At 41.5% G+C, this 27,293-nt stretch overlaps 2 protein-coding genes and 1 long non-coding RNA gene across 3 annotated transcripts in view; 2 read left to right on the top strand and 1 right to left on the bottom strand.

Annotated features, from left to right (window-relative positions):
* The first annotated feature begins 122 nt into the window (after positions 1 to 122).
* Positions 123 to 27,293, top strand: part of Opn3 (opsin 3) — a 30,462-nt gene continuing 3,291 nt past the window's right edge. Inside the window, exon 1 of the mRNA XM_021198012.2 lies at positions 123 to 582. Coding sequence (XP_021053671.1) covers positions 216 to 582 — 367 coding nt within the window. The 5' untranslated portion in view covers positions 123 to 215. The remainder of the gene's footprint in view (positions 583 to 27,293) is intronic.
* Chml (CHM like Rab escort protein) lies at positions 494 to 8,757 on the top strand. Its single transcript, XM_029538783.1, has 2 exons — positions 494 to 582; positions 4,093 to 8,757. Exon 2 carries the CDS (start codon positions 4,422 to 4,424, stop codon positions 6,285 to 6,287), a length of 1,866 nt encoding a protein of 621 aa, XP_029394643.1. The 5' UTR covers positions 494 to 582; positions 4,093 to 4,421; the 3' UTR covers positions 6,288 to 8,757.
* Positions 5,910 to 27,011, bottom strand: LOC115064034. Its single transcript, XR_003843882.1, has 4 exons — positions 26,681 to 27,011; positions 10,848 to 11,029; positions 8,275 to 8,320; positions 5,910 to 5,988 (listed from the first exon to the last, which is right to left on the bottom strand). It is a non-coding gene; the product is annotated as an uncharacterized LOC115064034 (long non-coding RNA).

The raw sequence follows: 27,293 nt of genomic DNA, 5'->3' as shown, positions 1-27,293 counted from the left end.
GGCGGGATCTCAAGAACGCTAGGAGGGCGGAGTTTCATGCGGTGGGGCGGGGTCCTAGCACCGAAGGGCGGGGCCTCGGGTGCGCGCGGGCTGGGCGGGCCTGGCGCGGCTCCCTAGGCACAATGGCCTGAGCGGCCTGCAGAGCGTGAGCTCCACCCTGTTCGGGCCGCCCGGCTCACCGAGCCCTCTTCCTCAAGGCGCGCCGGCTCCGGGCCATGTACTCGGGGAACCGTAGTGGCGATCAGGGCTACTGGGAGGACGGGGCGGGCGCCGAGGGCGCAGCACCGGCGGGCACGCGGAGCCCCGCGCCTCTCTTCAGCCCCACCGCGTACGAGCGCCTGGCGCTGCTGCTCGGTTGCCTCGCGCTACTGGGCGTCGGCGGCAACCTGCTGGTGCTGCTTCTCTACTCCAAGTTCCCGCGACTGCGCACGCCCACCCACCTCTTCCTGGTCAACCTGAGCCTGGGCGACCTGCTGGTATCCCTGTTCGGAGTCACCTTCACCTTCGCGTCGTGCCTGCGGAACGGCTGGGTGTGGGACGCCGTGGGCTGCGCGTGGGACGGGTTTAGCGGCAGCCTCTTTGGTGAGTCGCCCGGGACGCGTTCTCCTTGCCTCTCAACTTTCCCTGGGTACATCAGCTCTGGGCCTCCGTCCTCCCGGGATCGTCCCTGATAGCCAGTCATCACCCACAACTCCCTATCTCTCCTAGAGAACCTCCCTTCATCCCCAACCCTCGCCTCCCTTCTCCCAAGAATCCTCCCTTCCACCTGGTCTCCATCCCCAACTCTGTTTGCCTCCTTCTCTGGATTTACACATCCTTCTTCCCAGTCAGTCATCATCCCCAGCTCCTCCTGCCTCTGCAGCACTTTACAAAGTCTCCCTGCCACTGGCCACCTTTATTTCCTACTGTAGCTCTCAACAGGGCTTCTCACAGTGGACTTTACAGAGGGAGAAAGAAATGAGGCCCTGTAGAGTCAAGATATGCAAGGAAAAAAGTCAACTCCTGAACAGTGGAGGCGATGACAAGGAGAGATTTAATTCACAAATTTAGTATTTGTTCCTCAAAATGACATGTAGGATCCTAAATTACGAAGTATTTTACTCCCTTTCACTCGTTAGTAATTATAAACAGTTGAATGCTTCCTAGGGGGTGAGACTGTATTTTTTTTTTTTTATTGTATTTTCTCTACATAGGTTCTGTCACACCAGAGGTTACAAATGGCGCAAAGAAGTCCAACTGGTAATTAGCAGGGCAGCCAGTACATTTAGTTGAAGTAGAACTTGTTGATTTCTTGAAGATTTATATTGAGAATTGACAGGTTGAAGGTTGACTAATCCAGTATTCTAAGCCTGGGAAAAACGTGTGTGTGTGTGTGTGTGTGTGTGTGTCCTAAGGATTTTGTTTGTATAAAGATTTAAAATAGAAATGGATATTTCTTAAGGCTTAAAGTCCCTTTTCACAAACCTTAAAAACACATTGATAATTTACTATTGCCTTGATCTTGCCAGATCTTAGAGAAAAACATCTATGTAATAGCCTTGACAGTTTTTATTTGCCAACTTACATGTGGCAAACCCAAATCTCGTGTTTGTTATCATTTCCTTTTTAAAGTTTTAAAACAAAATTTAGGAGTCATGATGTTTTTTTTACTGATTGGCAATTCTGATACTTTCCCCTAATAAACATTGATCTAAGGACTTCTTTATATAACAATATTGAACCTCGAGGAAGATCTGTAAGAGGATGCAAGTGGTAATATAGGTTGACTATGTGATTATTCTGTTACCTAAAAAATGTTTGTGGGGGGGGGCGTTTGGGCAGATTAATCTTTAAAGAAGGTGATGTGTCAGGACAGCTTGCAGAAGCCCTGGGGTAGCGACAGGTGTTTGTTGAAGACATTAAAGTCCTTTTTTCTGTGAAGTACTTTTCTGTGCTGTGGTGTTCAGTGTCTTCATCTGGAACTGAATAAAAAGGAATGGGTTGAGTTTTTCTTATGTCTGCAGCACCCAATCTGTCTCTCCCTGGCTTGCTCCGCCAACCCTATCTTCTGGAGTCCTCTCTGCCCTTTCTTCCCCTTCTGAATTCCTACTGGGGTCTTTCAGCACCAGGAGAGATTTTTTAAAGACTACAAGAAACATTCACCCTGGTTTTACCTGAGGGATCTTTTATTCAGGGAAGCTAGTCTTTCTTTGAATCATGGCATTTATTCCCATCCTAAAATCTGATGTAGATCTTCTGGGGTTAGAGGATTGAAAATAAATTACTTCCCAGAGACAAGTCTAGAGTGAGGTGACTGCAGACCTCACAACATTCTTAGCAAATAATTTCTTTTCCCAGAATATGCTCTTAAGTAGGGTAAAGGATGGAGATAAGAGATCACTCTTCCCTTTTCTGTTCCTAAACCAGGACTAATCAACTCTGAATACAGAAGGAGAGGGCATTTTCAATTGCTGGAAGTTGCTAGCTGCTTGCTCCAGGCTTTGGTGAGGTTGATGGCACTGGTCTGATAGTACAAGGGTGGGTCTTATGGCTACCTCATTGTCTAAGCTTTCCCAAGCCATTCACTCTCTGCCAGTTTCCCTATCTTTTTTTATCTACTATTGAGCTATCTGTGGTTAATGTCATCTAGCCCATTTGCTTTGTAGTTTTGAAGGCTACTGTGTTCTGTAGGTTAGAAAGTACCTACACTTGGTGCTTATATCCCCATCTCCTCTCACTACCACCTCAGCCTTGTTCTGTGCCTGGAGGAAGTGCACACATGCCTATACTTTAGATATGCTCATAGGTTTTCTCTCCCACTTTGCACCCTGCTTGAAGCAAGAGTAAGCAGTTCACAAGTCCTTGCATATCTATGCACAAGGGGACCAGGCAGTTGCTTCATTCTGGGCTCTGGTCCTGGCATCTCCGAGAAGGCTAAAAATAAGTAGAATCCCTGATAATCTTGGTCAGAGGTTTCCACCAGCTGGCCTTGTTAGGATCACTGTTTCAGTTAAGCTGATCCATCCAGCCAGTGACCTAGTAAAGTTCATTTAAATCTCAATTGAATGGCTTATTTTACGAATATCAGAATAACCATTCTTTTCCTTGGACCCGCATTTAGAAGTCAGCAGATTTAATGGTAGTGAAAAGTAGAGAAGCCAAAGAACACTTATATGTATATATGTTATATATACATATAGCATATATGTATATATGCTACTGTATATGATGAGCAATCAAAAGGCTGGCAGTGGGGTGTCTAAGTGTGTTAGCCTGCAGACTTCCAGGTGAGTATGTCCGAAGGGAGCAGCTGCCAGCCACATCGAGCATCACATGGGCTGTAGCCAGCATTGCGGTGGAAGGCCACAGAAGAAGCTTTTTTTCATTATTTCCTTAGAAATGAAATGGCTGCAAAGATAGTCTGGCAAAATGCAAATATTTCTTTATCTAGATGTGAAGAATAGATGTTATTTATGATACAGTGTTTTAAATAGGTAACCAAGAACTTTCCTTTTTAGCTTATACATGTACTTTGATACTGAAAATGTTATACAACTGTTTCCCCTTAGGCTTGCTCTTAAATATACTTACATATTTTAAAGTGCTAGTTATTGAATTAATTCTTTTGTAATATCCGAATATCTGAAGTGCTTTATGTATCTACTGCAAGATCTGTGGGGTAGTTAGAGATGTAAAAATCTTCTCTATGGCTGTTCTGGGATTAACTACAGACTTCCCTGGCCACAGTAATATTCTCCATTATGTTGGCATGATCATAATGCATAGCGTGTTTACGTTAACACAGTAAAGCCACATAGTTCTTTTAGTCTAATCTCATGGTATTGTCTAAATATTTTATTAAAAAATCAGTAATTGTATATTATTTTTTAATTTATTGGGACATTCCTCCCAGCAGTGTTGCCTGACTTCAGGGGAGGATATACAAAATACCTTTTGTTCATTAGAAGAACTGTTAGGGAGCATTTAATGAATTGGGTAGAGGTTTCTATCCACATGAACAAGTCAGACCCCGGTGGATTGGAATTGCTGTTGCATGAAATTGCTTTCCTATTATTTACAATTGTGTTCTTTTCTTGAATTTTCTTCTTTCAGAGAAGAGTTCCAGTCACACATGCATATGTGATGCATGGTAACATTTACCGCTAAGGTGAAATGCAGAAATGAAAAGGACACATCCACTTGAGTATTCTCAGATATGGTTACATGCACTTTATCGTGGTTTCCATGCTACTGACTTTTTTTTTTTTTTTTAATGTGTAAAAATTGTAACAGTTAAAAGCTTAGGACTTATAAACTCGGTGTTTCTGAATGAACATCACAAGTAGAGATTTTATTACAGCATCAATACCTCAGAAGAGCCCTCATCCTAGATCTAGACGGTGTTCTTTCATCAGCTGGGGCCTGAAGCTTCAGCTCCTAGGATGGCGGAGAAGCTTCCTACAGAGTTTGATGTGGTAATAATAGGGACAGGTTTGCCCGAGTCCATCCTGGCAGCTGCGTGTTCAAGAAGTGGACAGAGAGTTCTGCATGTTGACTCAAGGAGTTACTATGGAGGGAATTGGGCAAGTTTCAGCTTTACAGGTTTGCTGTCCTGGCTGAAGGACTATCAACAGAACCATGCCAGCGAGGAAGGCATGACTGCCTCATGGCAAGACCTGATCCAGGAAACAGAAGAAGCCATTGCTCTTGGCAAGAAGGATGAAACTATTCAGCACACAGAAGTCTTCTGTTATGCTAGTCAAGATGTGGAGGACAGTGTGCCAGACACTGATGCTCTGCAGAAAAGTTCCTCCCTAGAGTCATCTGCTACTCCTGCTGACTCTCTGGATTCTGCAAGCTTGCCCAAAGAAAGGCAGTCAGCTTACTCTACAAGCTATGAGGTGCCTTCTAGACATACAGAGGAAAGTGATAGAGAGCTTTCACTATCCTCAGCTAATGTGGAGGACTCACTGGAGAAAGAAAAAGACTGTGGAGACAAAACGGATACGCACACAGTTTCAGATGAAGATAAAGGTGAACACAAACTTGTTGTAGAAGACAGCATTGAACAACCAAAGAGAAATAGGATTACTTACTCTCAAATGGTTAAGGAGAGCCGGAGATTTAATATTGACTTGGTATCAAAGCTGCTGTATTCTCAAGGGTCACTGATTGATCTTCTAATCAAATCGAATGTTAGTCGTTACGCAGAATTTAAGAATGTCACTAGAATCCTTGCATTTCGGGAAGGGAAGATAGAACAGGTGCCTTGCTCCAGAGCAGATGTCTTTAATAGTAAAGAGCTCACTATGGTTGAAAAGAGAATGCTAATGAAGTTTCTTACATTCTGTTTAGACTATGAACAACATTCTGATGAATACCAAGATTTCAAACAGTGTTCATTTTCTGACTACTTAAAAACTAAAAAACTAACACCTAATCTCCAGCATTTCATACTACACTCAATTGCAATGACATCAGAATCATCTTGCACTACATTAGATGGCCTTCAAGCAACAAAAAACTTCCTTCAGTGTCTTGGACGGTTTGGCAATACTCCCTTTATATTTCCTTTATATGGCCAAGGAGAAATTCCCCAGTGTTTCTGCAGGATGTGTGCAGTTTTTGGTGGAGTCTATTGTCTTCGCCATAAAGTAAAATGCCTTGTAGTTGACAAAGACTCTGGAAGATGTAAAGGAATCATAGATGCCTTTGGTCAGAGAATAAGTGCCAACTACTTTATTGTGGAGGACAGTTACCTTTCTAAGGAAACATGTTCAAACGTGCAATACAAGCAGATCTCGAGGGCAGTGCTCATCACAGATCAGTCCATCCTGAAGACAGATTCAGACCAGCAGATTTCCATTTTGGTAGTGCCTCCTCTGGAGCCAGGAACCACTTCTGTTCGGGTCATGGAATTATGTTCATCAACCATGACATGCATGAAGGACAGCTATCTGGTCCACCTGACCTGTTCCTCTTCAAAAACAGCCAGAGAAGACTTGGAACCTGTGGTGAAGCAGTTATTTATTCCTTTTGCAGAAGTAGAAGCAGACAAAGATGAACTCAGAAAACCAAGACTCTTGTGGGCTCTTTATTTTAATATGAGAGATTCCTCAGGAGTGAGCCGAAGCTCATACTGTGGCTTACCTTCCAACGTGTACATCTGCTCTGGGCCTGACTGTGGACTGGGGAATGAACATGCTGTCAAGCAAGCGGAAACACTGTTCCAAGAGATTTTTCCCAGTGAAGAGTTCTGCCCTCCTCCACCAAACCCTGAAGACATTATCTTTGAAGCTGAGGGTTAGCAACCAGGCACTCCTGGAGTTAGTAATACATTCACCACTAAGCTAGTCACCCCAAGGACAGTAAGAACTTTTAAATCCTATAACACCTTCAAAAACAAAAGAAAAAATTGGCAATGCCTCATCCTGGCCTCAAAACATTGCCATATGAAAGGATACGCAGCAGTAACTAAGAAACACTGTTCATGTGTCTTCAACAGTGAGATGCTGGGTTCTGCTAACCTCTCAGCAACTGATCTGTTGGTGACTTGGCTCTCTTGTTTCAGAATTGGCCCCAGGAATTCAGAATCTTTGAATGCTGTTCACTTTTATTTTACTTTGGGGTCCCTTGTTAGTACCTTTGTTTACTTTAAGGTAATATCACACTTGCTCCTATGTTTAGGTTTTATTTTTTTATTTTTTTACACAAAATTAATTCCCAAGGACTATTTTAGCTACTGCTGCAGCTACTGTTGTTGCTACCACTTCAGATCTATAGAGGGACACATAAATCACAAACTGGGAGATGTTTTTGTATATTACATAACATAGAGATGGTAGGAGTAGCAGCTAATTCAAGTGCCATGATAAGTTTAGCTGTGCATGCTGCTGTGTCTTCAGGTTGATAATTACAAGTGAATTCATTCACCTGCTTGACCATTGGAACTCAGGAGGCAGTGAGACTACTCTAGCCTTCTACTATAAGAGGTACATTTTAGTAGTCCAAGAAACTGATATTTAAGAGATTCATCACAATCTGGGCATGGTAGCTCACTCCCACAATCCTGTCATTCAGGAGACTGAGGCAGGAGGATTGCTGTAACCTAGACCAGTCTGGGCTACAGTGTTGAGACTATTTCAAAACAAAACAATCCTCCTCCCACCAAAAAGAAGTACATTATAAAGAAAACTAAAGGAACAAGATTTATTCAGAAAAAAATTTATAGAGTTGACAATAGCATTTAACTCCCAACTCAGGCTAACATAAATTAATAAATTGCCCCAGAAAAAGATACTTCAGGATAGATATTAAGAAATTATCAGAAAGGAATTCCTGGGGAGGAACAGCTTTAAGTTTTAGATAGATTTCCCCATTCAGGCTTCTCAGGGTGAAGCATGTCACCTGGTTGGCTGGACTTTCATAAGCACCGGTAACAGACAGAGTGTATGACTACTACATGTCTGTTACCTGGAGATGGGAAGTTTCCCCTCTAGAACTACCTGCTGTACCCCAGCAGTGAAAACCCTCTGTACTGTGGGAAGGGGACTACAGTGTGTTCTGAGTATACTCTTACTCCTCTTTAGTGAGGAAAGCAGAGCCAACCATTCACATGAATGACAGCATGCTGAGAGTAGGCAGCCATCGATTGGTCTTAGTGTTTGCTTTTTTAATACAGTAAAGGGGAAATATTGGGTAGATCTTAAGGTTTAAATCTAGCCTAACAACTGAAATACCTGAAATGACCTAAAAATAGCAGTTAAGAAAATAACAATTCTAAGATCAGTAAAATGGATGGGTAAAAAGTGAGAGTAATTCAAACCCACTGTATAGTTTGTCAGAACAACAGTCTATTCCAGAGACATTTAAAAGAGGTATAGCTGTAAAAGATAAAGAGACATATCAAAAGACAGAATTGAATGTAATGGAACTAAAATTAGACTAGGCCAAAGGACTGTTTGTTTGTTTGTTTGTTTTAAACTAAGGAAGTGAATACATTACTTTAAATAATCACAAAATAATAAGTTGGAAGTGAGACAAACCAGTAAAAAGTATTTAACCAGTAAAAATTATTAGGTGTATTATCTAATTTTTTGACGAGTTAGAATAGGCTTATTGTAGTTTTCAGATGTTTAAGAAATAAAATCATAAATGCCGTTTTTCTCCAATTCTATTTTAACTCAGTGAGGGTTTCATTCTAAAAATCAAACAAAGGCCCTCATTCCAGGTAGGTGGAAGCTGCCGAATACAGTGTTGGCAAACAGCTAACAACAAACAGAAACAATTACTTACAGTGACTCCAGAGTAGAGGGCTGTGTCCAATAGAGGAGCCATACATCTGCAGGAACGGAACAGAACCCTTAGTACTAACTGCACTAACCAGAACCTTACTCACATTTGCTTTAATTATGTTTGCTAATGATTTTGTAGGCTCTTCATAATATGATAAGCAACTACTTAAAACTTAACTCAAATTTATTTTGGGAAAGCATGTACAAACCATTTCTCAAGCAGAAATGAAAGGCCTTGTTACAATTTTCATCTGTATATGGCTGAAAAAATTGTCATTGGAATAAAAATGCAAAGTAAAGATGCAGAAAGAAATCAGTGCAAATATATTTTATTTCTATGACTTTATAATTTACAAAACCTATAACATAAATATATTACAAACAAGATAATTTCATAAGTTGCAAGATACATAGTTTCTTAAAATCTCTAGATTCCAACAGTGATGGAAATTTAAAAAGCATTCACACACATAGAGATATATAAACACACATACATATATATGTATATATATTTAAAATGTTATGTAACTATATTAGAATAATTTAAGAAATATACTAAAATAGAAGGTTTAATGAAGGAGCTAAATTTAAAATATGAGTATGCTCCCATGAGACCTATCTTGACTTGAAGAAAATGCTATAAACACAGGACGACCTCACATCATTCACTACTGGTCATCTGATCTCATGGCAATCACTTTCAGCTTCCATTTACCATCTATAAAGTAGATATAATACTTAACAGAATTATTGTGAAGATCAAGCTGGATAATATATAAGAACTAAAGTAATGCCAGCATATGATATTTGTATGTAAATGGTTTTATTATAATATCATTTATGATACCAAGCTTATGCTTTATGTAATTTGAGAGAATTGTGATAAATTATCCAGGAATACCTTAAATTTTAGAGGGGAAAATACAGGGCTTTGCCCTTCCAAGTCCTTAAGGCATGAAAACTGCAACCTATCTAAATATTCTGTAGTGCTGAGTTAAAGAAAGTTAAGACTAGCTAGCTGTCTGGATGGGATTGTTTAGAAGCTGCTCATAGGAAGATTGAATTAGTATGGAGGTAGGTACTAGAGCCACTTTTCCTCAAGTAATGCAGTTTATTTGTAAATGAAACTGTTGAGCATAAACATAATAAGACTATGATTTTTACCCCAGTCATAGTGCCAAGGAATGTTCTGACAGTGAACATTGACAAGGTACATCAACTAAACTTAAACTGAAAAAATAAAAATAAAAATAAAAATTAAAAAAACAAGGAGAGAAGGTGGAAAAAAAAAACTGTTGCTATTTCATGGAGTTTTTTGTTTTGTTTTGTTTTTGTTTTTGTTTTTAATTTTTACTTTAGTTTTTTGAGACAGGGTTTCTCTCTGTAACCCTGACTGTCCTGGAGCTCTGTAGACCAGGCTGGCCTCAAACTAGGAAAGCTGTCTGCCTCTGCCTCCCAAGTGCTGGCATTAAAGGTGTGCGCTTGGCTTGTTTTTATTATTTTTAAGTGGGTGCAAATTCTTTAGGCTTCCTGCTCTTCTTGTGCATAGTATAAAGTGATAGGTTGCAAATGAGAAAAAAGAAGTAAAAATAATTTCTTTGATCCTCAAATTAATATGCATTAGAGTTTGAAGCAATGTTAACTGAGTTCCTGCTATTTTGAAATCTGCATGATTACATTAGCATCATGTATTCATAATCATTTTGAAGAACTACTTAGGAGATTAACCAGACTGTTATAACAGTAGTTTTGACATCACTTTGAGTAGCACATGCCCAGGAAAATACTCAGAATGAACTAATGAATAAATAAAGCTACTTTTAAACAGATATTCTAGCAATTTCATTTATAAAAAAGCCAGCTGACTAAGAGATGGATAAATTTTGCTGTGTTGCTAGTGTTATTGTAGGCTTACAGAGAGTTAAATGGCATATATAAGACTGTATGGACACATGTCTGAGGATCAGAATGATGTTAGTTTACACCAGAAATTATTGCGTGCTAGTTACATTTGTGTAAAAATTTAGACTTCTACACTGGAAGGAATCAGAAGACATGTAACTACAGGTTAATATATGATCTTTTTGTTTCTGTAAGATATTAATGTGTAGAACTAAAATAAAAGATTAATTGGTGAAATGGTGTGCTTAATTGATGAAAAATACTAATGTCTTGGAAACATGTAAATTCTGCTTTAAATTAAAAACATACATTTCTGTTAGAGTAAAAGGTGATCTCCGAAGATGTGCGGCTGAAAGTTTTTGTAGGATTTTGAAAGAAGAATCTTTGGGTGGAGATTGCTTTTTGTCTTCCTGTCTTCTCTCAGTTGTCTGACTTTAAGAAATAATCATAAAAATAGTAGGTGAATTCCAGTTCATGAGTGTGAAGATCTTCCATGGCCTAGCATGATAGTGTATGCCTGTAATGCCAAAGCCTGGGAGACAGAAGTAGGGGGATTGCTGTAAGTGTGAGGCCAGCCTGGACTATATAAGAGACCATCCAGGGCTATGCATACATCCTGCCTCAAGAGATAGAGAATGAGAATTACATAGTGATCCAAATCTAAAGTCATACATTACTGTGGAGACTTAAGTCTGAGAGCCACGGAGATGAAGTCAATTCACCGGTGTCCACCGAGCAGTTGTAGGGAGTCTGTTGCCAAGGAATACATGTAGGGACCGAGGACACAGGCCGATACTTTCTTCATTCTGCTTCAGTGATCCAAAGTGATTTCACATACAACATCAGCTAAACACCTGCTGATTATGGTGTCATTTAGTTTAATGGTTAAACATTTGAAAGCACACAGGACATGTTCTCTACCTGAGAAGCCTGCTGGAACACTTGCTCTAAGGTAAGGAGGCCTTGCCATTAACAAGCTTATATGACATTTTCTTCCCATCACCCTCTCCTTTCCCCTGAAAACCAAAAACAACCCTCTGGCTTGCAATACATGACCCTTTCCCCCCAATTTTGTAAGCTTTTCTTTGTAGAGTAACAGTTTGTAAGAACATTCAAACTCCCCCAGTCCCACCCCCATGGCACTTCTTCAAAAGGGTACCAAAGCTTTGAATTACATAGTTGGGAACAGGCTGCTTCAAGACTAAAAGCTCAATCCATCAATGATCACTGAAATCCTTCTCATCTAACCTTCAGTAGCTTTGTGTCCTGTCAGAGGAGAGGAAGTACAGGAGACTAGAGTCTGAAGCATAAGATCCTGAGTGGTGAGCGAGGTGCAAATATAAACAGCCAACTGACAGAAGCTAAAAGTACCAAAACGAAAGCTCTGTTCAAGTCGGCTCTATTTGCCTCTGTGGTTGAAGTCCTTTCCTGTTGGCCTTTGTGTCAGCACTGCATTTTAATTTGCATTTATATATTCATTTGGGGTGGGGGCTGCTATAGTGAGTACACTTGTTGCACTCAAGGCAACTGGTCCGTCTGTCCTTCCTCTACAAAGTTTTCAGGAATTAAAATGGGGTCCTTGCTCTGGTCGGCAGGTCCCTTATCCACTGAACCATCCCGCCAGTCTATAACTTTTATTATTACTGTTTTGGTTTTTTGAGACAAGATTTCATATATTCAGTCTGTCTTTGAACTTAATGAGTATGACCTTGAATTTCAAAAGAACTCATCCTCCCTCTTGGGCTGGGATTATGGGTGTGTGCCCACACCTAATGTGGGAGTGCTTGCGATTGAACCCGGGTTATCTTGCATATTGGGCAAGCGTTCTCCAGCCCAGCCACATCCTCACCCCCCTTTATTAACCTTCATTAGAACTAGCTGCTGTTTCTTTTTCATCAGTGAAAGAATGCATTCATGTTTTAACATGATTTGTGTAAAATACGCCCAGTGAACATCATGGGTGACTTGACTGTTTTGTGAGTGGTAGACAGCAATTTACTACAGTGTGCATAGGACATGAACTAGTTTCCTCAGGTAAGGAAGGGCAAGTCTATATCCATTTCACAGTGAGTCCTGAGATCTAAGTGGTGTGCCTGAACTCCTAGTTAGTATATAGATACACCAGAATCTCTTCAGATGCTGTGCTCTTACTTGTCCTGAATCTGAATAGAGTGGATTGTTCCGCATGTGTGTGCAAAACACATGAATCATGATCTGAAGTGATGGTGCTGGGAAGTTAACTTTCTAACAAACATGCTATCAATTGCAATTTGTGCAATTAAAGCAGACTGATCAGGGCTGAATGGACAGAGATGTTAGTTATGCTCACATGTGTAACTTATTTATCCTGCTATTGCTATCAAGAGCTTTACATCAATTATTCCTCCAATTGTCCTGTCAATTTAGCATTTACTTTTGCTGCACATATGTTTAATCCTCTATACATTGCCTTACAAGTACTTATAGATGCATACCCACAAGAGGAATGGCGAGGGGTATGTATGATTGGCAGGTGTTAGGAAGGTAGGTATTTGTAGTCAGAAGGAAATAGCATCTTTAAGCATTTTATAGTTTGTAGGAAATAATTCTTGAAGCCATCCACACAGAGTAGGATTCATACCAAGGTGTTATTTGGATTTGCCTCTTTGAGGCAGAGTTTTATAGCTTAAGCTGACCTTCAGCTTGCTATGTAGCTAAGGATAATCTTGAACTTGTGACTCTCCACCTCCCAATTCTGAGGTTATAGATCTTCACCACAAATTATTTTTGCTGTATGGCATATAATTAAAGGCCCTAAGTCTGTCTTTTGAGATCTACTTGTTCCTTTATTCATCTCGTATTTATTATTGCTAACTAGAATATTCTTTGAAAGTTAGCATCATTATGCTTATAATCTTATAACTAAACCTTCTAAATAAGTTTCAAGCATTATATATCATAAGGAAGGCAGAATATCTTGCTAAAGATCCAAAGTTCTTGCTTTTAGACAATTAGTAATTAGGAATTTTCCTATTTTAGAATCAGCCTAGAATGAACCAATAAGACCATTTCAAAGTAGCACAAGATTTACTTTAAAGATGTTCCATTAATACTTTTATTAATCTTCTCCCATTAGGGCAGTGGATCTCAAACCAAGACATCTGCCCCCTAGGAGGCATTGGGGAATGTTGGGAGCCTTTGTTGTCAAAATAGGGGAGGGGAAGCTACCAGCATGCAGTGAGACTGAGATAAGGGTATTTACCTCAGGCAAGCTCAAGACTGCTCTCTTTCAACAGGGAATCACTCAGACATCAGTGCTCCCAAGATTGAGACGCTCAGACCAGATAAATACCCTGAATGTTCATGGGGAACCTCATTTCTCTGTGCTCTCATGTCTCCCTGTTGTCCTCAGGATTTCTAACTAGGTCACTTGTTCTTTGTCCTATGTCATTATACACAGTAATTCTAGCCCTTTCACCGAGCTGCTTCATTCATCACAACACCCATCTCCCTTCCAGTCAAAGGTTCCTTCCTTCCTTCTGGAGATTTAGGATCATGAAAACAACTTAGAATCAGTTAACACTCCCTATTTTGTTTTGTTTTGTTTTGTTTCTGTCAGATATGAATAAGACATTTCAAGAATTTTTAAAAACATCTCTAAGAAATAGAATAATTTTAAGACAATCAGAAATGAGGACTTTTTCATATGCTGCAGAAAACACTACCCCCAAACTAATGTAAAAATGGCATATTTTAAAATGCTCTCTAAAAGAGGATTATGTGGAAGTTCTCATTACATGCATCTGGCAGGACCCTGTGAGTTTTAGAGGAGCCAACAGAACAGCTGAATGCGTTGTCCGCAACGGAACTGCAGATACTTTGGCATTCAGCCAGAGGTTCAGCAGGTGTTGAGACAGTGCCTCAGATGCTGACTGTAGGAAATGCTCGTTGTGATGGAATACCTATCATCATAGGGAAAACCCTTGAGATGGCTCCACAGTGGGATGCAGAGGTTCCAATATAACCATCACTCGCTGAGCACTACTTATCCCGGTTTTTGGACCAATGTTTATGAGTACAGATGAAAACTAACACTGAGCACTTACCTTTCCCCGATACTCCTGTAAGTTCTTGTTATCTTTTTTTTTTTTAAGTCCACATTAATCACCCAGGTTAGGTGTTTTTTATTGGCCTCATTTTGCAGAAAAGAAAACAGACACATTGAAGGCAAGGACTTTGATGAGCATCACTAAGCTGGTAAGTAGGAGGGCAGAAATGTGCTTCAAATGAACTCTGCTTACCTGACACCATAACTCACAGGCTGTGACTGAGAGATGATGCTCCAGTCTTCAGAGAGATGTCAGATCTAGTCCAGAGGCACAAGGAACTACATACATTCCAGGAAATGTTCTTGTCTCCTCCGTATATTCATTATTTTTTAAAAGCAGCTTTGTGATAAGCATTTATGTTTCTACATGGTATCCAACACTGCTCATTAACTCCCAGAGTCACCAAAAGGTAAGTGGCACAGTTTGGGGTCTACTGGGGCTGACACTGACCTACAGTGAGCTAATATGTCACATTGTATGACAATTATAGGCTGTACAAATAACTGGAGAACACAGGCGTAGACCAATGAATGCACAGGAAAGTTACTCATAGGTAGATCTGGGAATGCTTCACAAATTGGGGGGGGGGGAGGATTGGTCTGAACCTCAAGGATGGAAGGGATTGATATGGGATGATTCAAGGGAAAGTATTGCTGTCAGAAACGTGGTAGGAACCAAGTCCTTGTTTGATGTAAAATGAAGCTCCCGTGTCTCCATTAGTTCTGAACTGTTAAGATCCCTAAGTGTATCTTTCCCTTGACAGGCTTGTGGAAGCTCAAAGGTTTGAGCCAAACATGGCCAGTACCTTGAGAACTCCCAGAATAGGTTTGCACTGAACCCAGCCTGTGACAGGAAGGGAGACACACTGTTCTGACGCCATTATCTCAGTGGCAGCCTGTGGGGCTCAAAATTCTTTTCTATCAGCACCTGTGCCTGGAGACTGTGCCATTTTGGACTTCCAGTTACATATCAGTCTACTTAATTTACTTTTTCCATATTAGAGAAAGAAATATGGCACAGAAATAAATAGTACAGGAGAGAAATGTAAAAGTCAAAGGGAATTTAAGAGCCTGGTTCAGTGTTGACATTGCATTGGTTCAGTAAGAGACTATGCTGACAGACTTAGCTTGAAGGGTAGGTGTGAAACTGATGGGAAAGTTCTTTAAAAATATAAAAAACCATCAGGCTTTCAGGATCTGTAGACTCAAAGAGATCGTTGAGCCAGGTTATGTACTGTGCCATATAAAGAGGAACTAACATGACTATCTGATATGTTACTGGGTATTGAAGCAGGCACATTTTGTGCACTTGCTCCTATAACATTACTAGCAATTGTCTTAAAGCATCACTGCTATATATAAAATAAAGCTACATGAATTATAATATCCAGCTCCAACACATTGTTTTATATACCATTGGCCAGGTGGCATTATAAGTGCTTTGTGAGTACTAATGAACTCAATTTCCAATTCAGTTCTGTGGGATACTTAGATGGTATTCTTACCCCATATTATTAATACTTAAGGAAGTAAAAGCTTCTGGCAGTTGACTCATTCAAGGTCACACAAAAAGAGGAGGAAACAGAATTGACCTTAGTGTTAAATTGTCTCCTTGTACCACGCTCAGATGAATGAGAAACTGCCAGAGACTCAAAGGTCCACCATGTGAAACTAGAAAGCGAAAACAATATGGAAGTAAACCACCAGTAAACCATTCAGGATCCACACCCTGAAAATCCTCCTTATTCTAAAAGCTCATTTCACTGTAGCTTATATCTCTGGCAAGGTTCCTGCAAGGGGTATGGATAGCCTCCACAACTCATTTCTTTATGGCCTCTGTATTTCTTGATCTTGTCCAACACTGATCTCCTACTCACCATGCCCCTGCAGCCTCTGCTCATGACCAACATCCAACACCTTTGAACAATGTCTTTACCCCCTTACTTTAACTCCAGTGGTTCCCAAGGACCTTGACTCTTACCCCTCCCAGCTGTTTTTTTTTTTTTTTCTCATATCTTATATTGCCAAAGACCAAGTACTGGAGGCCACAGCACAGGGAGCCCTAGTGCTGCTTTCCAAGGCAGTGTTCATACTGTAACTCTCTGTATCACTTCACCCATGAGACTGCAAAGCTGAACTCACTACTACACAGATGCATGAGCAATACAGAGTCTTCTTGGCTGCCCATCACATCCCTCATTCATAGACATTTGCCTTCTTTCTGGATCATTCCCAGTAGCTGGCAGTTGCCATCCCTGACTGTCCATTAAATTATACCCACTTGAGTCTATCTTCCAGATTGATGGACAGATAGATGTTAGGGGTGTGTGCGTGTACATGTGTGTGTTTGCACGCACGCACACACACACACACACACATATATATATATATATATATATATGTATGTGTTCTCTACTGAAAAATACATGTTCATTTTTAAAGATATAGAAAGATTCTTAGGATGAAAGAACCCTACTTCCATCAAAATCTAGAGATAAGCAAAATAATGTGACAAATGAGAAAGGAAAACAACTGATGGCCTGCCATTATATGGAAGCTTCTTGAACAACACCCCATAGAGTGCTAAGCTCCTTAAATAGTTTTCCTGTAAATGCTCTGCCCAGACAAAGGGTCATGGTGGTGTCCTTGCTCTGCTGCAGGTGTGAGAACTGCTGGAAACAATTCAGGGGCTTGGGTCGAAAAAAAATGGGTATGGAGATGGTAGGGGTTGGGGGAGGTGGCACAGTCAAAGGTGGTCTGCAGTGCATTTTGGTATAGGGTAATACACAAGATTCTGTACCCTTGTGTGTCTACCTAATGAGTGGGCCTGTGGTAGAAATCTTGGAAAATAAATTACAACAAAACAAAAACAAAAACCCTGTGAAATTACAGGTAGGGAGATTTGGCATTTATCCAAACCAACCTGGATCAACTGGTCTGAAAGCCAGCACAGGAACTGATCCACACTCAGTTCGTGCTTTTGTGGGCTGAGTGTTGGACTCCGCAGTTGAGACAGCCTCCTGGGAGATACACAGTGGCTATTTGATGGGCTGGTGGCTGGAAGTACAGTTCCCATTAGGGACAGGGCTGCTGTTCTGAACTAGAGGACTTAGAGGACTCAGTGTTCATGGAAAAGGGAAGATAAAGCCTCCCTTGGCAATGAGCAAGGGAAGTTTGAAAGCCTGAGTGGTTCTGGAACCAGCCTTGCTCTGACTCAGTCTAGTCTTGTTTTGTGCCCTTAGACAAAACAATTATAAAGCTCCCTCTTTAGCCTCCAGTTCTCTTTTTGTCTTCCTACTTTTGCCCCTGGGGACTCAATATGACTAGGACTTTGGAGGACACGATTTTCTTGCATATCCCAAATCCTCATCCTGGTCACCAAGATGGATTTCACCTTAAACTTCCCACACAGCCACCTGATAAATTAGTGCTTTAAGCTCTAGACATTTTGTTCCTGAGTTTTACTTCCCAGCCATGTATCAATGTCTTCCTTTAACGCATCCCACAGGCTTCTTATCTTCTTTCCCCATGCTCCTCTTATGATCCTGGGTAGCTTATATTTTCTAGCTGATTAATTACTTACCCAAACACACTTCTTCAGCTTTTCATTCTTAGAAAAATACCCTGGTCCCTCAGGCTGGATAGATATTCTCTAGTTGAGTCATAGCATTGTATTTTAAGTGAATACAAAGTCACTTAAAATAGTGTTGCTACCATCTGCTGTATACCCTGGATCTCTGGAGAGTTTTGTAAATTATAAAGTGACTGAATGGGAATATAATTAGGTACTTCTCAGATTCCTTATGCTTTCGACTTCCATTTGTGCTGTTAGGCACAAGGGCCCTGCACCTTAAGGCTTCCCTAATATTTTAATTTGTTCATTTGAGTTATCTCACATTTTGTTCCCTTGGTGCCAAATTATTAATGTGGCATGCTGGAGTGTACTTAGAAACTAGAGTCATTGCACTAGGAAGGGCACCCTAGCTCCATTCCACAGCTCGTTCACACAAGATTTCTTATCATGGATTTAAAATGACCTCAAGCTTCCCTCGTGATCATAGCCAACTTTCATTGGACAAATCTTTCTAGGAAAAACAATCCAGAAAAGGCCTTGGATCAGCAGCCAGATGATCTGGGTTTTCATTCAAGCAAGCTCCTGTGACCTCAGGCTCGTCACAGTCAGCACACTGTCCACCTTGAGTTCAGTGTCCTCTGGGAAGCAGGACTAAGCACTGAGAGGGACCTAATGGGGCTGTCTCCCTCAGCTACAGTTGCAGGGATCAGCAATTGCCCGGAAAGAAGGAGAGAAGAGCTAAAAGGCTGCCAACTCAGGGTCAAGGTAAATAGTCTAATACGGGGATGTCTGTCCAAGTCGGGCTGGAGAAAGACACAGCTGAGCTGGAAGTCAAAGGGGTTAGAGACCAGTGAGAGCTGGTATCAGAAGACCTAAACAGTGGGCTGAGATCATGCAAAGAGAAATTGTGAGTGTCTTCCAAGCTACCACAGGGTGTCTAGGGTATCCATGCCCAGTGTTTTACCAGCTGCACCAACAACTACTTATCCTTCCTCCCTTTAAAAAATTACCATATTTAATGGACAAAACCACAGGCAATACTAGGGAGGAGCAGCATGAATAAGAACGGAAACAGCAGCAGATGTTTGAACTGTGAGAAGAGAGTCCTAGACCAAAGCCTGAGCACTGCCAGCCAAGTGACTCTCCATGGGGACTTGATGGCTTTGATAAGGCAGCTTAGTATACCCTGAGCCACTGCCCACGGCTGCTTCTGCCTGGCAGGCAACAATAGGTATGTTCAAAGTTCTTACTAGAAATAGTTTTGAAAAATAAATTTTGTTCTATTTGCATGAGATTTTGTCTACATATATGCATGCATACCATGTGTATACCTGGTGCCCATAGAGGTAAAAAAAAAATGATGCTTAATCCCTTAGACTAGGAGTTATATAGATAGCTGTGAGCCACAAAATAGTGCTGGGAACCAATCTGAGTCCTCCCAGACAAAGTCTCTTAACCACCGATCCATCTCTTCAGCTCCTGAAAGAGGTTTTTGTTTTGTTTTGTTTTTAAGCAAACTCTATTATACACATTTTAAAGAGTTCTAACTTTTATGCTGTTCGTCCTTGGTTTTGGAACTGAATCTTGTGTAGTATCCAGAAAGATTTGTGTTTTAGAAGAAATAGTTGAAAATAGAAATTGAGGAACAGCAGGAAGTAGATATTGAAAGAGGAGATTATTCATTAGAACATTTTTTTAACCTAAATAAGGTAAATCAAAAACAACTGTCACACTGGTGTTTTGGAGAGTTATTGCTTAAATGGAAACTGAGCACAGTGTGGAAAATCCTAAGCTTACAAAATGACCTGATACTGCAGCTCAGCACGGTGATGGAATGGATGCAGTCAGCAGCAAGCAGATTAAATCTCCTCTCTGAACACTCTACTTCACTTGCAGGGAAATGTTGATGCTTCCCACACTTGGACTTTGGAAGCAAGCTCTGTAGTTTGAACACTGACTCAGTTAAATGGCAATGGCAACAGTACTTTCTGCATGTCATACTGTAGAGAGGATTAAGTGAAGCCATCCAGGAGGCCGCTCAGAACCATCTCTGACACACTATAAGTAGTCCACTTATTGGTGTTAGTGTGTTGGAATGAACTAATGAACAATTAGGGAAGCGGGTAAGGAAGTTTTCCCAACAAATACACATCATAAACAAAGTATCAAAGAATTGCCACCTTGCTTAAAATATCAAGCAAGTGTTTTCAAACATATTAAATGTACTTCTATTCCTTAATGTTCAGAGTAGAGGCTGCTAATTATAAGGAACAGGGCTGAGGCCTCACTAAAATTATCATATGATCCAAAGGACTTTTTGCAAAGCAAGCAGTTTTACTTTTTCAGATGGATGCCTAATCAAGCAGGCCAGCATTCCCAGCCAGGGCCTTGCTGGAGATTTAATCCTAACATAAAGAGATCCTGTGCCTTGTTCAAAGTGGTCAGATCTCTACCTCACATTGGCTAATTTAAAGTGACACAGTTGCTAGGCCAAATGCAGTTTTGAGTACAGAGGGCAATCTTGATGTTAAAAGAAGTACTGACTTTAGCAGAATTTTTACATTTTTGCAAACTGACTTCTTTAAAATTTTAATGTGTTTTTTTTGTCCTACTTAATTATTTGATATAAAAGGTAGCAGGTTTTGTTTCCCACAAAAGGAACAAAGTAGCATCTTTTGAAGTAGCCTTCAAATGGTTCAGTTTCCATTGCCCTATGCAGATAAGCAAAGCTTATCCTCACCTCTTTCTGGATAGGACCAGCAGGCCCCACCCCATCTTCTCCCCTTCCTGCTCCTCACCCCTGACTGCCAGTTTCCCACAAAAGGTCTCTTTTCACTCACCAAGGAGTTTCTCCTACCACTTTCCTTGAAGTGGGTGTGTGCTACTTCAAGTGATGGGCCCTACCTCACTAGCTCTTCTATTGAACAGATACAAACATCTGGCCCAGGAGGCAGGCAATACTGCTCTAAGCATTTGTTCCATTACAAAAATTGCTTATCCACTCTTGACAATGATCTAGAAATATGTTACTAGATGTGACCATCTAGTGGCCAAAGTAGAAAATAACGTTCTGGAGTACTTGACTTATCCTGTATTGAAGCTCAAGGGCTCTCTCCGTTTCTGTGCTTTCTGCTTCCTCTGCACCAGCCTGAAGCAATTTTACTCTCAAGTGTACAAAAACACTTTGTGCATTACCATTTTACCAAGTTCATTCACATTCTAAATGAAGCAGGAAAACACACACACATTTTATCAAGTTCATTCACATTTTAAATATAGCAACAAAACACACATACACACACACACACACACACACACACACACACACACACAGAGAGAGAGAGAGAGAGAGAGAGAGAGAGAGAGAGAGAGAGAGAGAGANGAGAGAGAGAGAGAGAGAGAGAGAGAGAGAGAGAGAGAGAGAGAGAGAGAGAGGAGAGAGAGAGAGGATATTTTTTCCCAGAAACCTTAATTTTCTTGGTATCAAATGGATAATTATAAATATCAGCTGTAATTTAATACAGGCCAATGGCCTCATATTCTTTTATTTATTTAACTCCCATAGAATTTATCACATTGTTTTATACCTATTCCTTTTTATAATTTCTATCTTATTTTTTAGCATGGTACTTAGTGTGCAGTGTGTATGTTGTGTGTTTGTGGGCAAGTGCTGTAAATGGATGCGTAATTTAGCTGCATCTCCCATAACTGTTTGGTTCAAGCTGATGCAGAGAACTAACATTTAAATGCCCCTCTTGCATCTCAGCTTTTTAATTCTTTTGTATGTATGGGTGTATATATGTTTGTGTATGTGTGTGTATATTCTTATGTGCGAGTATGGGTACACACACATCAGAGGACAACCTCAGGTCTAGGTCCTTGCCTTCCATCTTTGAGACAAAGTCTCTTGTTCATCATTTCTTATGCCAAGCTAGCTGGCCCTGACACTTCCATAGATTCTCTTGTCTATACCTCACCTTACATATAGAAATTAATGGGGATTACAGATCGTGTAACTGCATCCACTTTTATGTGGGTTGTAGGGATCAGAACTCAGCTCCTGACACTTGCCCAGCAATCACTTTATCTACAGCTCCATCTCCTCAGCCCTCAGCTTTGTCTACTTCCTATAACATTTGCACCAACTCCATTAAATTCTTCATATTCATCAATTCAAAATCCACCTCTCTTATAGCTCCTTCCACTATCCCAGGCACAGTAAGCCCCGCCTCCCTGGACTTCACCAAGATCCAGACACAGCATTACCTCGCTCCTGCAGTCGTTTGCATAGCTGTCTCCTGCTCGCTAAGAGAATGTTGTCAGCATTTATCAAAGCTGCTGGCTCCCAGCGGCGTGCCCTGCAGTGAGCAGCACCATGGAGAGCTGACTTTGTATTGCTAGGCCTTCAGAGTCTGAGAGGACAAAGACCCTCCCAGAGGCTGCATGGAGCTTGTTTCCAGGTACCTGTGTCTCAATTCTCTGTTTCTCTTTGCATTCTAACCTGGTGATCTGCTTCTGGTCCCTAAGGCACTATCTTCTCCTGTCACCCTTCTCCCACTTCACCCAGACCTGCTCCTTCCACTTCTCAAAAGTTAGTCTGACTGGAGTGCGGCCAGTGAGGAAGGAGGAAACCTCCAGGATCACAGCACAGGATAATTTAAAGTGTGGATGACGATACAGAAGGAATGAATACTATTACAAATTGTTAGGGAAGGCTGGTTCAATGACTCAGCAGATAGACGCACTTGCTGCCAAGCCTGATTACCTGAGTTCGATACGCTGATTGATACGTAAGCATCAGATGGCAAATAGGGATTCCCCTCTAAAAGTCCACACCGAGGACATAGTTGGTCTTACAGTGTGTGTGCACCTGAAACCAGTCCATGGGCAGACAGACAGCAATTTAAATAGGCCGCTGTCCAGCAATGGGGAATCTAGCTAGATTAAGGTACCAAAGATAGGTATTCTCTGTCTGTCCATGCCTTGATGGATGGTCCAGCGACAGGCCAGTGTGGTCCTCACAGGGCCGCAGCCTCTAAGCAGGTCTAGGTGCGGGTACTTCGCTCTTTGTTGGTGCGTGTAGTAAGTTCTTTGGTTTGACTCTTCTGATGTTTTACTAAACCCAGCTAATGTTCCCAGATGACTTTGGCAAGTTTATAGGCGACACCATTTTACTTTTTGGAATGTTACATATCTGTTTCCTGTGGGTGGTGCTGGGCAGGAGGTTGTCATTTGCAGGTGGTATCCAAATGTACATTAGGTGCAGTCGTCCTGTCTCTGTCTGCACTCAAAGCTGTGTTGTAAAATGGAACCACCCTTTTGGGATCCCTGCTGGGGACCACAGCCAGCCACCTTTCTCTTCTAAGACCTGTCTCTGTCCAGACTCTAACATCACAGTCCCAGGGAGCTCACTTTGCATTTGTAGACATTCCTTTCCCACCGAGAATACCTGCCCAGTACATCTTTCATGAACCTTTTCAGATATATCTTTGTGAGGTCACCCCCAGCATGCAGTCCATCAGGATTGCTCTTTTTCTAGCTTGTTGTGCCTTAGCCCTAACATACGGTGTCTCCATCCCATCTCATGTTGCCCTCTCCTGCTGCATATGAGTTAGCCTTACTTTTACAGGAATACCTGAACATCCAGATGAGAAGGATCCACACCTCTAAGTCTTTCAAGGTCTACTGAGCCCTAAAATAGTCACAACCCACACCTTATCAACATAGCGCTACCTAAGATCATCTGTAGGGATGGGGAATGCAGAGGTCACCCTCTGCCAGCAGGTGGCATTAAGGCAAAATCATAGGGTTCATTTTTGTTTTAATCAGCATAGGGGCCTTCATATACAATTTTGCTGGTTTAAACTGGGTTTTCTTAGTGCTTGCTGACAGGAGCCTCCCCAGAGGCTCTGCCAGAGCCTGACAAGTACAGAGGCAGATGCTCACAGCCGACCATTGGAAGGAACTAAGGAGGTTTGTAGCCCCACGGAGGGAGCAGCAGTGTCAATTGGCCAGACCCCCTGGAGCTCCTGGGGACTGGACCACCATCCAAAGAGTCCACATGGAGGGTCCCATGGTTCTGGCTACGTATGTGGTAGAGGATGGCCTTGTTGGACATCAGTTGAAGGAGTGTCCCTTGGTCCTGTGGGGGTTCGATGCCCCAGTATAGGGGAATGCCGGAGCGTTAAGACAGGAGTGAGTGGGTCGGTGGGGGAGCACCCTCATAAAGACGGGAAGAGGAGAGGATAGGAGGTTTCTGGAGGGGAGACCTGGAAAGGGGATAACATTTGAAATGTAAATAAAGGAAATATCCAATTTCAAAAAAAATAAAAGAAAAAAGAAAACATAATAATAGAAGAGGATTAAAAAGTTAAACTAGAAAAAAGATGGATTTCCTTAAAGGGATTGATTATCCCAGTTTATACATATATATGATAGTGCTAACCCTCTCGGCCTTCCCCATTCATACTAGGCTCCCTCCTGCTCCACAAAACTGTCCGGACTCCTTCCTCTCTTTCCTTACAGTACACATGAGTGCAAACACACAATGTTAAGAAGAAAGCAATAGACTCAAGGTCATAATTGGGTTCTCAAAATAGTCTCCACTACCGACAGGGCTCCTGGGCTCTTCTGAGTCACAGATATCTTTTTCTGGAAGAATGGCACACTGTATGTATAGTGATTGTCACAAAGCCTGTCTTAGGGCTTTACTTCTGAAAACAGACACCATTACCAAGGTAAATCTTAGAAGGACAACATTTAATTGGGGCCGGCTTACAGGTTCAGAGATTCAGTCCAGTATCATCAAGGTGGGAACATAACAGCATCCAACAGCATCCAGGCTGAGCTGAGGGGTCTACATCTTCATCTGAAGGCTGCTAGCAGAATGCTGGCTTCCAGGCAGCTAGGATGAGGGCCTTAAAGCCCACACCCACAGTGACACACCTACTCGAACAGGCCCACACCATCTAATAATGCCACTCCCTGGGCTGAAACCACCACAAAGCACAGCTGGCACCTACTTTGCCAGTGGCCAGTTCGTTTGCATTCCATATTGTTCTTAATGCATGTACTACTCAAAATGTGAAATAAATAGCCTCAACACCTGGTGATCTGACAAAATGGCTGGAAAGCAAAGACAAGACAGCCCATCCACCTTCCTGGGGAAAGCTGTAGGAGTAAGTAGGGAAAAAGCATGTAATCTGTATGTGAGAGGATGAAGGTGTTCAGGTGTGTGTGTGTGTGTGTGTGTGTGTGTGTGTGTGTGTGTGTAGGTCAGAGGTCAATATTCACTGTCAACTCTGTTGTCAACCTTGTTTTGTGTGTGTGTGTGTGTGTGTGTGTGTGTGTGTGTGTGTGTGTGTGTGTGTGTCAGAGGTCAATATTCACTGTCAACTCTGTTGTCAACCTTGTTTTGTGAGACGGGGCTTCTTACAGGCCTGGAGTTCACCAGNTGTGTGTGTGTGTGTGTGTGTGTGTGTGTGTGTGTAGGTCAGAGGTCAATATTCACTGTCAACTCTGTTGTCAACCTTGTTTTGTGAGACGGGGCTTCTTACAGGCCTGGAGTTCACCAGGTAGGCTAAGTCACACAGGCACATGCCCGTCTCCAGGTGGCACATGCCTAGCTTTCTGTGTAGGCCCTGGGAATCAGGATCAGGTCCTCATGGTGAACACTCCAGTAACTGATCCATCTTCCCATCCCACATCAACAAAATTTTACTCAGACCCCACGAAGTGCTGGCGAGAGCTGCTAATACAGCACCGGGGCTATCGTTTAGGTCATTTCAGTGGATTTCCCAGAAGGGCTAATCAGACTACAGCTACCGTTCATTTATCCACATGCTCTTCCCAGGAGGATCTGAGAAAGGTGGGCTTTGCTCCTGCCCTCTTCCCATAAGTCAGTGTCCTGCCCTGTGTCCCCTCCCTCTCTAGACCCTGTGTTATTCCCTACCTTTCTTGTTGGATTTTTTCTCAGACTTGCCATTGGACTTGAAGTTCTGTATGACACTGTTATCTATAAGACTTTATGCCTACTTTTCTAGCACCATGATTGCTAGAAATGAGTTACACTTAAACATAATTGTATGCCTATTCCCAGTTACTATGTCAGTGTGTTGGTTTACCTTTAACAATTCAATTTATTCATCTCTAAAATATGTTGAGACTTGTTCATTTTCTTTTTTCTAAATGTTCTTGCCTAAGAAGAATTAAATAGTATCCGATGGAAATCAATGACAAATTAAAGGTCAAACTAACATTTGAAGTTAATTATAAAATTAAATACTATTATATTTAATAAAATGTTTATAAAATTCATAGAGCCAACTATATTTTAAAACTCAAGTTATTATGTCCTTAGCTTCTAGATGTCTTTTTAGGTAAATAATCATGTAAGGCTTTAATAGACTAAAGTTGGATTTCTGAAACAACCCATCTAATTTAACCCTCAGAATCTGTTACTGTAGCTTGAATTGAGGTGCCTATGCTATTTGCTTCTGGTCTTTGCTCTCTGAAGTGCTGTTTCTTCACTCTGTGTTCCAGAACCCAGGCTTCTTTTGGTCTAGAAATAGCAAATACTCTGTTATGTATTCAGCAATTACTAATGTCATATGTATAAGAAACTGGAATAGTGCTGCCTGCCCCTCTACCCTTACACATATGAAACGCATGGTGCTGAGTCACAAGCCAGGTGTCGCTTCATTTCACACTTTTCCAGCCACAGAATTTTATAATGTGAATGGACCTCAGTTTTATGAATACAGAAACCCAGGACCTAGGGAGATTATCTTACCCTCTGGAAGCTATGCAGCAAGACAGTCAGAGGGCTGGGGTTGGTCCACATACCTCTTAGCAGAATCCCAACACCTTCACGCTGCTTCTTTGAAGACCAGTCTTGTTTTCCTTCCTTGTGAGAAACCCAGGTTGCAAAGGGACATGCTAGGTATAGTGTGTTGTGTTACCGGAGCTCTTCTCTGTGTCTATTCAGACTGCTTTGTTTAATTCTGTACTACTGCAACAAAAACACTTGGCAAACAATTTAAAAGAAGACGGACTTATTTTGCCTTGTGGTTCTAGAGGGTTCCAGACATCATGGTGTGGAAGGAGTGCTGAAAAAGTGCAGCTCCAGTCCTGGCAGGTTTTCATGTCATGGCTGGCCCTGAAAAAAAGAGAGTGGATAAACTTGGGAGCTGGCGGCTTTTTCTGTTCTTTCTCTTTGGCAGAACTTTGGACAGAGGCTGTGTCTTTTGGGACTGGGGTGATTCTAGGACTTTGGTCTTTGACCTACAATCCATGTGCCATTTTTAATCTTCATTTTCTGGTATGGGTAAACACATTCCTAATTGATTTTCCTGGGGAGCCTGGTTTGTTTCCACTCTGCATCTCTTGCTGATTCTAGAGCATTCCACTGGCCTCAGATTCTCTCTACAGTATTTGTGGTGGGACATAAAGTTTCCCA

Source organism: Mus pahari, chromosome 5 (assembly GCF_900095145.1).
Source record: "Mus pahari chromosome 5, PAHARI_EIJ_v1.1, whole genome shotgun sequence".
In the NCBI taxonomy this organism is placed as follows: Eukaryota; Metazoa; Chordata; class Mammalia; order Rodentia; family Muridae; genus Mus; species Mus pahari.
This window is presented reverse-complemented; position numbering and strand designations above follow the sequence as displayed.